This window comes from Achroia grisella, unplaced genomic scaffold, assembly GCF_030625045.1.
Source record: "Achroia grisella isolate CSIRO2021 unplaced genomic scaffold, CSIRO_AGI_Agris_v1 utg241, whole genome shotgun sequence".
In the NCBI taxonomy this organism is placed as follows: domain Eukaryota; kingdom Metazoa; phylum Arthropoda; class Insecta; order Lepidoptera; family Pyralidae; genus Achroia; species Achroia grisella.
In genome coordinates, this window is record NW_026712734.1 from 4210151 (window position 1) to 4223407 (window position 13257).

The following is a 13257-nucleotide window of genomic DNA, read 5'->3' on the forward strand; positions in this document are numbered from 1 at the left end:
GAAATAGCTGGACCGATTTTGACGGGACTTTTTTTGGCAGGTAGCTGATGTAATAAGGAGTAACTTAGGCTACTTTTATTTTTGAAAAATAAAGTTAAATCCCACGCGGACAAAGTAAACAAATATAATTATTTCGATTCCCTATACGTCTTTATATTCATAATAGCAATTGAAAGTAAAGCAGTGTTCTAAACAGCTACACCACCGAAACCGAATAGTAAAAAAAAATTTACAAAACGTTTACAATTTCGATACATGTGTACGCTTTTACAAAACTCGTTTGCAATCATATTTTCGGAATGTTCACTAACCTAGACACAAGTAGTAATTAACTTGTAGAATGTTTAATTTGAGTTCAAATTTAGAACAGTTGACCCCATTGCTAGCGATGTACCATGTCAGGTTGACCTCCACGCGGTTCCCCCTGGAAACCATCGTGATAAATTCCTGATTAATTTGTCAATTTGTCACTGGTGCCCCGCCAGCGTAAACCGTTAGCGCAGAAGGGTGCACCATTCAATTATCATGCCTAAAAAAAAAACGCCTTCCAGGAATCTTTATCAGATCGTCGGTCCGCTTTGCTTGAGGCCTTCCCACGCTGCGTCTTCCGGTCCGCGGTCTCCACTCGAGGACTTTATTGCCCCACGGCCATCTGTCCTACGAGCTATGTGCCCTGCCCATTGCCACTTCAGTGTCGCTTCGGGTTATGTCGGTCACTCTAGTCATTCTGCGGATCTCATTTCTGATTCGGTCACGCAAATAAACTCCGAGCATAGCCCTCTCTATTTACGTCAACAGTATACAGAGAAAATATTTAATGAAATTCATTGTTATTGACCTAGGTTAGCATTTTTTTGTAATTGGACGCGTGCCGTTAATACCTCTAATTTATAGATTCTTGTAGATCAGTAAAAATGATAAATACCTAGTGAATAATTGCAAAATTACTAATTCGCGACTACTGACGTAGTTACTACCTGTTGAATTAATAAATATTCATTGACTTGTATTGTTATTATAACCTTAACTTACGATAAATCAGTTATTTATTTAGCATAAATACACAAATAAAGATGTACATTGTGGAGTTGAAATCCAAAGACATTTTCTCTCTTAACCATAGAGATCAAATCATTTAGCGGAGAATAAAATCCGCATTTAAATAGCAACACCTGTTAACAATTAAAAAAATATTTTTTTTCGGACTACTGTAATGCTGTTGGCCGCAGCTGGCCTTTACAGCTTCACCGGACGTTAGGGGGCGAGTGCAGATGGCACTCCAAACCCGCGGAAGGACTTATGGAGCGGCTGAAGGCCAACTCCTGCCTGACGGATACGACTTTAGTCTGAGCCGTCGTAATTTCGATCCCCGTTTGAATTGGACGGGGGATCGATCGGAGGGGTTAAATATATATATATATATTATATTCTAAAGACGCCATTGCTAACAAAATTTCTAACATGTATCACATAATCTTGTACATAATCTTGTATTTAAAAAGGCAATATAGAATACATAATAATGTATTTTATTTACGTATGTATAGTTTATTGTCTACATATATGAGAATGCTTTAGGCTCCACATTTTAGGTATATTCCATTGAAAAGTTTTCTGTCTGTATGTCAAGCCGAGTACGCGGTTTGATGACATTCTTGCATGTAATATAGAGGATTCACATAGGAGTTTAAGAAATTTGAGACGATAAAAATAAATACTAATTATAGATATCAAAGTCCATTCAGGATTGACGAAGTTAATTTCTTCCTTACTGAAATCGATTAATTTAAGTACTTAGGAATAAAATGTAGGCGAGTTCACGGGCACAGCTAGCTGACTAACAAAACTAAAATATGTCTAAGATGTCATATCCTTATGTACAAATCTAAATCTTATCTTAATATAAATAAAACTAAATCTTACATAAATATATATATTTAACTCATATCAGAATCATTAATCATTTTCCTTTTAGTATCCTTATCAGTTTCATTATAACTATGATACTTACCATTATTGAAATAATCTTCAATTTCGACCAATGTCTTATTTTTAGTTTCAGGCAACATAAAATATAATAACAACAGTGATATGGCTACGAATCCACCATAAACTGTAAACGTGCCATGCACGCTAATATTTTCCAATAAATAAGGAGTCATTTTTAAAGCTATCATTAAGAACAATGATAAAATTAGGCCACATAATGATGAACCAACACTCCTGTGACTTAAAGGTAATATTTCTCCTAATATAATATAAGGTATTGGTGTACAACATAAATTAACTAAAATAAAAAATATAACAAACATTGAAAGCGGTATCCATGGGCGATCTTTAGAAATCAAGTCTTTGAATACTAATAACAAATAAAGACAAGCACTTGTTAATACAGCAAGAGCTGGAATACCTGTAGTGAATAGTAATGTTCTTAAATTTATTACTTTAACTAAAATTGATGAAGATATAATACTAGACATAATTATTAAGTCAATAGATAATGTGTAATAGAAGGATTGCGTCTTATCACCAATGAGAGAATCAATAATTTGCATAGCATACGCTGGAAAAAAATGTCTTCCACAGGCTTCTGACAATATCCCAGTTAATACAATAATTATTATAGGTTTGACGAAATCTTTCCTCGTGAATTTTTTTAGGAGCTCCTTCAGAAAAATTATTACCGTTGATTCCTCTTTCAATTTGTAAAGACTTATCTCTTGTGTTTTAAACAGTTCTGATAACTCTAATATTTGTCTCTCTTCTGATCCCCTCAACCAAATGAATGTTTCTTTTGCTTTTTGAAATTGTCCTTTAGACGCCAACCAAGCTGGGCTCTCTTGCCAAGTGTAAATAATCACTAGCGCTACTAATTGCGGTATTAAACCAATTATAGCTATAGTTCTCCAACTGAAGAAATTGTTTAAAATATGCACAACCATATTTCCTAAACATACTGACGCAGATTTAAGATTTAGGAACATTCCTCTGACTTCTGGGCTAGTGTATTCTCCAATAACAATGGCCCCCAACGTAACCGTAGCACCGGCAGTGATTCCTGCTAAAATTCTTCCGATCATTAGAGTTAGGATGTTGTAAGAGAAGTAAATAAAAAGCCAACCAGAGATTCCTGGGAGAATGACCAACATGTGGGTAATACGTCGGCCAAAACGATCCATTAATGATGATGAGATTAGGAAACCCAACATACTCGATAAGCCCACAGATGATGCTGAAAATATAGAATAAAATACTTTTAATTGTATATTACACAAGTGTACACACAACTATTAGACAAATACAGGATGCTGTGTTTGGAACGTAGAAGAATTTTGCTTAATACTAATATAAAATGCAAATACATTTGATTGTACTGAGTTAACTAATAGCTGTGCTACGTGGTGCCAACCAGTGTGCAAAGGGATATTCTTCACCCCAACCTATCGGACGTACGCCGGTGCACGAGCGCCTCTTCACCATATTGTTGATGTATTTAACACCAAATTTCCTGATTTAGATATATTTGATTTGTCATACTTTAAATTTAAGAAAACCCTATTAGACATATTAAGTATAAATAAATAATGTATATAATAATAAGAGTAACATAACATAAGTAAACCCGTGGATATCTGTATTGGTTTTACTATTATTAAATCTATGTACTTATATATATACTACATTGTGAAACTGTTTCTATCCCAAATAAAATAAAATAAAATAAAATTATAAGCAGGGTAATCTGTAAATGCTATTATTAGAATGAAAGGATATAATAGGATGGCTTACATATGTCAATTTATCATTTACCTTTCATTACTATTAATTAAAAATAAATATATATCTCAATGTGCTCACATAAATATAATAGATAAGAATATTGTTCTTCCATTACATTTTACTAATATTATAAACCCGGAAGTTTGTTACTCTGTCACGCAAAAATTACTAAATGGATTTTAATGAATCTTTACAATAATATAGCTTATACATCAGAAGAATAAATAGGCTACAGATTTTACCGCGATGCAGCTATGTAGTCTAATAAAATTATTAGTGCAATATTGTACACTGATATTGAAATTAATGCAATTAACCGAGTTTTTAATTAGATTGATTTATAGATGAAATATATCAATATGTGTGGTAAAGAATAAAAAAGAAAAGGTTAGGAATGTTTTGATATTAGTCTTCAGGGAAGGACTATGTTCAACAGTAGATTTTTAACAGAATTATTCTCTCATCTGCGGAGGAGCCAGTATTGGTCACACTATAGCCCCATCTGTGAGAAGTCCTGTAATTGGTCTCGCAGAAGGAGCGTTAATGCCATATTGATGACTAACAGTTGAAAGGTTATTCAAATTCAGATTCGAAATATTTTTATTCTTGTAGGTCTATTACAGACTCTTATGATATGTTAAATCTTCCGTCAGTTCAGAATGAGTTCGTAGCTCAGCTAGCGTTCTCAACTCATATTCTTTTCAAATAAATGTTCTATGTTCACGGATATACGGATTCATTCTTAAATTCAAATTTGGGAGAATTATATTTGCTATTGAAAAAGTAAATAGTCTAATTAGTGTGTCGTAACCAGAATAGATCAGTCCCCACAAGCAGCACCCGTTCACGAGTATGAGACAGCCATCATTGCATTCAACCATATTAGAGGAAGCATATTGACCGGGCCCACCACGCCGCCACAAGTTTGAACTTTATAGCGTTAATAATAATGATTTTGCTTACCTAACCACGAAGCAGTTTCAAGATCAGCTTTTATTGCTGAATCCGGCTCCCGAAGAGCTGGAAGGAGGCACGAGGAATAGCTCAGCACCATCCCTTGTGCCAACATATTTGCGAACACACCACACACAGTCCATATCTGTAATAAGACAAACAAATACTTTAAAATTATTAGGAGTCATTTTTTTTTCAAAAGAATTTCCGACACAGCTGATAATTAAATTTAAAACAAAAAATTAAAAAAAAATTCAGATTTCAGATTTTGATTTAAAAATTCTCTTACAATTAGCATATAGCGGTTCGAGATGCGAGAAGCATAGATAGGTATAGGTAGAACGTAAACATACCACATTTTTTATTTTCTGAGTGAATTAAGTTTTTTTTTTTTGTAAAATGAAAAATGTTTGAATAAATAATGCATTCAATTAAAATGTACCTAACGTAATCATATATTGATTTGCAGTATATCTGCGAAATAAAAGGAATGTGTGGAAAAACGTACGGCCCGTAAAACTTCAAGTAAAAATATTGTAACGATAAGCATATTTTCTTTCTTACTTTTCTTCAAATTAAATCACTTTTTTGTTTTCTAACAGATGGAGAGATGGAGGGCAAAGGTAACAATTATAGTCCAGTAATTTTTTTTATTAAACGTGATGTGACCAGATTTAGATATAAAAATAAGTTTGCAAGTTCGTGTTAATAATATTCAGAAAGAAATTTTGATTTCCATTAACAGGAAAGTAATGAAAAAATTTAAAAAAACGGTTGGAAAAAGCCTTTTTTTCAACATAACTCGATAATGGTAAGAAATATGAAAAAAATATTTTAAATAAAAGTTGTAGAGAAAACAATTCTGCTGTCTCATCACAAGAAGAATGAGCAAGAAACTTGCTTAGCAACAAGCAAGCTTTTATCATTATAACTTTACATTTCCAATTCGAAACCTACGAATACAAACTACCAACTAGCACTAATATATTAGGGTCTGATATTAAATACACAATACGATTATAACAGTCGAGTGATTAGAGCAAACCAATCCCTACAAGCAGCCCTCGTTCACGAGTATGACGTATGATAGCCGTCACTTCGCTCGACCATTTTTAGGGAACTAATATTAAACTATATTATTTACTGATATATGTTAATTGTGACGCCGCGGCGCCGACGTCATACTCGTAAACGAAGGCTGCTTTTAGAGACTGCTCTGCTCGCAACTCTGAAATCGCATCGACATTGGAACTTTGTTGCCTATGTCCACTAACTTTCAATGTGGGCCCACTGTGCACCGGTGTCAGAGACGTTGAAGAGTCTATCGCGGTATAGACATGTAATGCGTAGGAATGAAGATAATATTTCAAGGAAGGTGTTACATATGAATGTGGTTGGTTATAAGAGCAGAGGAAGGCCGAAAAAGAGATAGATGGACTGTGTGAAAGATGATATGGTAAGAAAGGAAGTAAACAACGAGATGACTGCGGACAGAATAGAATAGAATAGAATAGAAAATCATTTATTCAAATAAACTTACATTGAAGCACTTTTGAATAGTCATAACATTTTTTTTTTTTAATCTACCGCTCATTCGGAATGCTGTCTCATCACAAGAAGAACAAACAAGAAACTTGTGTGTTGCTCTTTTAAATAATTTATTCTTACATACAATTTAAGTTTAAGTGTGTGAATACAAACCACCGATTAGCACTAATTCAATTAAATACTCAAAAAGAAAAAAATATTGAATACATAACCAACTGGTTAAACAATTAATAAGAGGAAATCAGTCATAGTGATTAGAGCAGACCAGTCCCTACAAGCAGCACCCGTTCACGAGTATGACGGATGAGCCAGCCATCACTGCGCTCGACCATATTTTAGGGAGCCCAATGACCCGGCCCACCACGCCGCCACAAGTCTGGACATTTTAGTGAGCATGACTACTCAAAACACCAGACCACGTCATAGCTACTCACAATTGCCATCTGATGTTTATAGTATTCACATTTCACATAAGAATGCATGCGGCAATTAATACAAAACCCGCTACGCTTTCATATTTCTAAAATAATTGAATCAAGAAAGCAATGAGATAAACAAATTATAACGTTGTACAGAGATGAATGGAAGAGAAAAATATATTACGCCGACCCCAAATAAATGGGATAAGGAAGAAGCAGATGATGATAATTGTTAATTGCTACAGTCTAATCGATAATTACGCTACTTTGTACTAAGAATCGTAGTGATCGATAACAATTAAACGTATTCATTACTTTCCTGTTACACTTCTAAGATTGTAATACTATTGAATCACTAATTAATCTATTCATCATCTAACTTGAGTTATATCTAATTACTAGCTGTCCCCGCGACTTCGTTCGCATGGAATTTAAGTGTATTTTTCTAAAATAACAGTAACCTATCTAACTCGAGTTATGTCTAATTACTAGCTGTTCCCGCGACTTCGTCCGCGTGGAATTTAAGTGTATTTTTCTAAAATAACAGTAGCCTATCTACCTTGAGTTATGTCTAATTACTGGCTGTTCCCGCGACTTCGTCCGCGTGGAATTTAAGTGTATTTTTCTAAAATAACAGTAGCCTATCTACCTTGAGTTATGTCTAATTACTGGCTGTTCCCGCGACTTCGTCCGCGTGGAATTTTAGTGTATTTTTCTAAAATAACAGTAGCCTATCTAACTCGAGTTATATTTAATTACTAGCTGTTCCTGCGACTTCGTCCGCGTGGAATTTTAGTGTATTTTTCTAAAATAACAGTAGCCTATCTAGTTTCGAGTTATATTTAATTACTAGCTGTTCCCGCGACTTCGTCCGCGTGGAATTTAAGTTTATTTTCTTAAATAACAGTAGCCTATCTAGTTTCGAGTTATATTTAATTTATTTCCCGCGACATCGTGTGGAATTTAAGATATATATAAAGCCTATCTAGTTTCGAGTTATATTTAAATATTCCGTCCGCGTGGAATTTATGTTTATATTTCTAAAATAAAAGTAGCCTAAGTTACTCCTTATTACATCAGCTACCTGCCAATAAAAGTCCCGTCAAAATTGGTCCAGCCATTTCAGAGATTAACAGACGGACTGACAAAAATTGTAAAAAATGTTATTTTGGTGTATGTACCTACCGTATATATATTCATATGCATGTAGTAAAAAACTGTTATTTCAATATTACAAAAAGACACTCCAATTTTATTTATATGTATAGATATATATAAAACTGCTAAATATTCCTGTATAGATGAAAATGAAAACTACAAATAATCAAAATTGAACAATTTATATTATTACTAGCTGTCCCGGCAAACTTTGTTTTGCTATATACATTAAAATTGCTATTAAAAAATAGGGGTTGATGCTAGAAGGGTGAAAACTTTAGGATTGCATGTATTTTAAGGACAGTTAGAGGTGGACATTACCAGTTAGGGGTATGAAAAATAGATAGTAGCCGATTCACAGACCAACTGAATATGGATATAAAATTTCATAAAAATCGAGAGTTTTATATTCTTGGAGATCTGTAGTACAGGTTTCGACTTAGTTCAGACAAATTCAATTAGTGCTAATTGGTGGTTTGTATTCACACACTTATACTTAAAAATGTAAAGTAATAATAAAATTATTTCTCACAAGTTTCAATATTTTGTAAGATTATTATTATTATTATTATATATAAGATATATTAAGAGCAGAGACCCGGCCACGCATTGCTGTGGCCAAGGTTCTTGTTATATTAAATAATATTGCAACTATAAATTAAGATGTAAGCTATCCTATCTTTCAAGTTGGATCAAATTGCACACAATGTGCAAATCAAATTTGCAATCGGTTCAGTAGTTTAGGAGTCCATCGCGGACAAACATCGTGACACGTAATTTTTATATAACAGATTATTAACTAGTACTCGCCCAATGGATGCCCATACTTAATTTAACTGCATGTTATTTTAAATAACAATAATAATAATATATAATATACAATAATATAATATAATAATAATTATTTAAAATAGCATTTATTCAGTAGAGCAACACACAAGTTTATTGCTCATTCTTCAATGAGTGGTAGAATAAAAAAATATGACTATTCAAAAGTGCTTTATTGGAATCCAAATTACTTCTATTTTTGGTGGCTCAATAACTTAATAACCAATAAATAATGCGTTAGTACAGAATAGAATTTATAGAAAAACTTTAAATCTATAGCACTGACAATACTATCCGATTACATTAATAATGAGTGCGTAGCGACTTCTATGTTGATTATCGCATGCCTCTTACTTGTTATACTGTAATTATTTATATAAAAAAAAACATCTATTAATGTGTGAATGTGATGAATCTGCATTCCGAATGAGTGGTAGAATCAAAATATGACTATTCAAATGTGCTTGTAATGAGTTTATTTGAATAAAGATTATTTCTATTTCTATTTCTATAATAAAGAACTTTTTTTTATATAGAGAGAAACCTGCGTAATGCTACGGCTACCTTTAACCATCGCCATCGACAAGGAATGCATGCCCATACGCCAGAACCCAAGTGGTCTCGGACAGTGCGATTTCACAGCTTCCTTCCGCGCACACTTACATTGTGCAAAGAACTTCCGGCCGAGGTTTTCTCACGAGACTACAACGTGGGGTTTTTCAAGAAGAGAATTTAAGGTTTTGTAACGCGCACGTGATATCCCTGGTGTTTCAGGATACGGTAACTATTTACCATCAGTCAGGCCGTATGCTTATTTGCCGCTATCGTATATAAAAAAAAAATCTTTCACGTACCTGTCGGATTAAAGGAGAGCCCATGTCTTCCTTCCAAAGAGTTTGCTACAGAATTGTCGCAATCTCCACCTTGTAATCTCAATACAATCACTTTATTAGAATAGATTTGTAAACAATCAGATCCAATTATAGGTACCTATGACACGAACATTATCGCCTTCCAACTAAACCATAAATTTATACCTCGACCAGACACTGTCTAATCACTCCTACATTACACTCCTACGTACAAATATACTCATAAATACAAATATCCGTCATACTCGTGAACGGGTGCTGCTTGTAGGGACTGGTCTGCTCTAATCACTATGACTCATTTCCTCTTATTAATTGTTTAACCAGTTGTTTATATATTCAATATTTTTTCTATTTGAGTATTTAATTGAATTAGTGCTAATTGGTGGTTTGTATTCACACACTTAAACTTAAAAATGTAAAGTAATAATAAAATTATTTAAAAGAGCAACACGCAAGTTTCATGCTCGTTCTTCTTGTGATGAGACAGCATTCCGAATGAGCGGTAGATTAAAAAAATGTAATAACTATTCAAAAGTGCTTCAATGTAAGTTCATTTGAATAAATGATTTTCTATTCTATTCCTCTCCATCCTAAGGTTGCCTGGAAGAATATTAACCGGGTCTTAACACGAATAATTTTATGGCAAATAAAGGTATTTACCTCTCTCGACGTTTCGACTAGGTTGCACTAGCCGTGGTCACGAGCTGTCTGGAGTAACAGCGATGTCAATGTAGATAGGTGACAGCAGTTTTTTCTTCATCTACCGTCACTGTTTAACGAAAGTTCGCAACACACAGCACTCACGGTATCCGTACACTTATTGACTATTGATGCTACTGAACTTTGCTTGAATTTATTTATGACTGGATTCCACGCAGATGATAATTTTAAGCCATCCTCTCTGTTGAAATTGGGATGTTTTTTAATTTCAATCGCCTCCCGGACCATTCGTGGGTAATAGTGGCGATCAGTAGAGAGGACCTTACGCGCATGTAGTTCAATCCAGTGATTTGTTCCAGCGCTCAGTAGATGATCGGCAATCGCTGATTTGTGTGGTTGTTGATTTTTAACCGCTGCGATGTGCTCTTTGACTCTCTCGGCTATTGATCGTTTTGTTTGGCCAATATAAGAGCTACCACAACTACAGTCAATTTTGTAGACATCTGGAGCTTCGTAAGGTAGCTTATCCTTTGGTGAACGTAAATTGTTCGTTACTTTTGAGGGCGGATAATATACAGTCTTAATGGAGTATTTATTTAGTGCTGTTCCAATTTTGTCCGTTATTCCTCTTAAGTAAGTCATGTACGCTGGCTGTCTGTTCACGTCAGGTTTTCTAGCTTTTGTTACGCGCTTATTTTGCCTTCTACTCATTATGTAACCGTTTATCTTGAGTAATTCTTGAACGTGGGATAGTTTTAGATTCTAGTTGTTATATTTTTCTATGAGAGGAACAATAAAGTGTTTTTTATTCATTCATTTCATTTCATAACCCATAGTTTTGTCTAAGTTTTCGCAGTATTTTTATGGATGACTAGCTGTACCCGCGACTTCGTCCACATGGAATATAACTTTATTTTTCTAAAATGAAAGAATTTTTCTAAAATAAAAGTAATCTAAGTTATTCCATATTACATCAGCTATCTGCCAAAAAAAGTCACGTCAAAGTCGTTCCAGCCATTTCAGAGATTAGCCGGAACAAACAGACACTCCAATTTTATTTATATGTATAGATAAGGAATGGTACACCAGTCTTTGCTAACGGTACGAAGCACCAGTAATATTTGTTTTATCGGGATACGAATAAAGATTTTTATCTTATCTTATCTTATCTAATATTGTCCTTGAACAAATTACACAGCCCCATCTGATCCCAAGCTAAGCAGAGCTTTTGTTATGGGTACTAGATATATGACATAAATACTTAGATTTTTTTATAAATACGTAGAAAACTTATTAAGCTTAATCCCCGGACAATTCACACAGCGCCATCTAGTCGCAAGCTAAGCTGAGCTTGTGTTATGGGTAGATAGATAGATATATCGTTTATTTTATGTTCATATGTATACAACATAAGATTTATAAAATTGTGTTATTATGTGTATCTGTACACGTGGAACAATGTTCAGGGAACAAAACACTGATTTTCCGCTTTAACCCATTTGGGGGTACGTGAAAATAATAATTAAAATGGATATAAAACAAAAAGAGCAATATTATTGATGACTGTCTGTGCGTGTGTATAATGTAAATAGTTCAGAGTATAATTTGATATAATTTTAACTGAGTGGTAAGGATTAAACGAAAAAAAAAAGAAAATATTACTAAGAAAAACATAGAAAAAAAATACTAGCTACTAGACAACTGATATTTTTTATATAAATACATAATATACAAAAAAAAAACAAATATTTTTGATTCAATCCGAGCGAAGCGTAAATAACAAGATGACTGCGAGCAGATATGAATGGAAGATAAGAACATATTACGCCGACCACAAATAAATGATATAAGAAAGAAGCAGATGATGATAATATACAAAAAAAACCCTGACCGATGCAAACAATCATACTCATGAGTACAACTGTTTGTAACGTGCGAGGAATCGAACCCGCGACCCTCGGTAATAAACCGCTAGACCATCAAAGCCGTCAACAGTACATCTACAGCCGTGCAAAGCCGGGGCTAGTAAACTGTAAATCCTTTGTAATCTGCTAAACTTCTTGCAATATTTTCTCGGTAATGACTCGAAGTGTTCTTGTACCGAGTCAAGGTGAGTATCACTATGACGTTTTCCGCAGTAATTCAATTTGAAAATTCGCCACCATAATTTATCACGCAACGGATATTATTCAGTAACATTGAGGTACAATACGTGAGTACTCACTAGAGATGATGTTACATGCAAATGTGTGGCGAATTTACTGTTAGTAAATTGACACACGCGGCAAAACTGTTGTCTAGTTACAGCGCAAATTAAAATGAATATTGCTTATATCTGAAAATATTTAATTGCGTTAAAAATGAGTGCGTAGCAGTTTCTGTATTACTTATCGCATGCCTCTTACTTGTAAAAGGAGAGATGAAATTTTTCATTGCTTCTTAATATTCTCTGGGGATGTTGTAAAGAGTTACTTCACCCGTTTCCTTTATCCCTTTCCTAATAAATATACAGCATTTATTTTTGTCTAGATATTTGCTTACTAGCTGCACCCGCGCCTCGTCCGCGTAGAATTTAACTTTATTTTTCTAAAATAAAAGATTTTTTTCTAAGGTAAAAGTAGCCTAAGTCACTTCAAGTATGTAATATTATGTTATCTGTGCTTCAAGCTTTATTACATCAGCTACCTGCCAAAAAAGTCCCGTTAAAATTGGTCTAGCGATTTCAGAGATTAGCCGGAATAAACAGACCAACAGACAGACAAAAATGATAAAAAATGTTATTTTGGTATATGTACTGTATATATATTCATATGTATGTAGTAAAAAACGGTTATTTCAATAATACAAACAGACACTCCAATTTTACTTATATGTATAGAATTATAATTAAATCAAAATATCTTTGTCTACTACATCAGTCTACAACAATCTACAATTTGATTTAAAGTAAAATGTACCGTTAGTTGGGAAAGTAGTTCAGTGCTAAGAAACTCGGCTCCTTATTTTTTTTACTTTATTTATTAAATTTAATTAGTGAG

General features: G+C 33.8%; 1 protein-coding gene across 1 annotated transcript; it reads right to left on the reverse strand.

The window, feature by feature from the left end:
• Positions 1 to 1937: 1937 nt before the first annotated feature.
• On the reverse strand, positions 1938 to 9565 carry LOC131842661 (facilitated trehalose transporter Tret1-like). The gene is made up of 3 exons (XM_059191230.1): positions 9542 to 9565; positions 4744 to 4879; positions 1938 to 3232 (listed from the first exon to the last, which is right to left on the reverse strand). Exons 1-3 carry the CDS (start codon positions 9563 to 9565, stop codon positions 1938 to 1940), a joined length of 1455 nt encoding a protein of 484 aa, XP_059047213.1.
• Positions 9566 to 13257: the final 3692 nt, after the last annotated feature.

Coding starts and splice junctions, on each gene's coding strand:
- LOC131842661 (XM_059191230.1), bottom strand. CDS start 9,565: ATGGGCTCTCCTTTAATCCGACAG. Junction 4,880..9,541: donor GCTCTCCTTTAATCCGACAG/GTACGTGAAAGA, acceptor GTCTTATTACAG/ATATGGACTGTGTGTGGTGT. Junction 3,233..4,743: donor TGAAACTGCTTCGTGGTTAG/GTAAGCAAAATC, acceptor CTATATTTTCAG/CATCATCTGTGGGCTTATCG.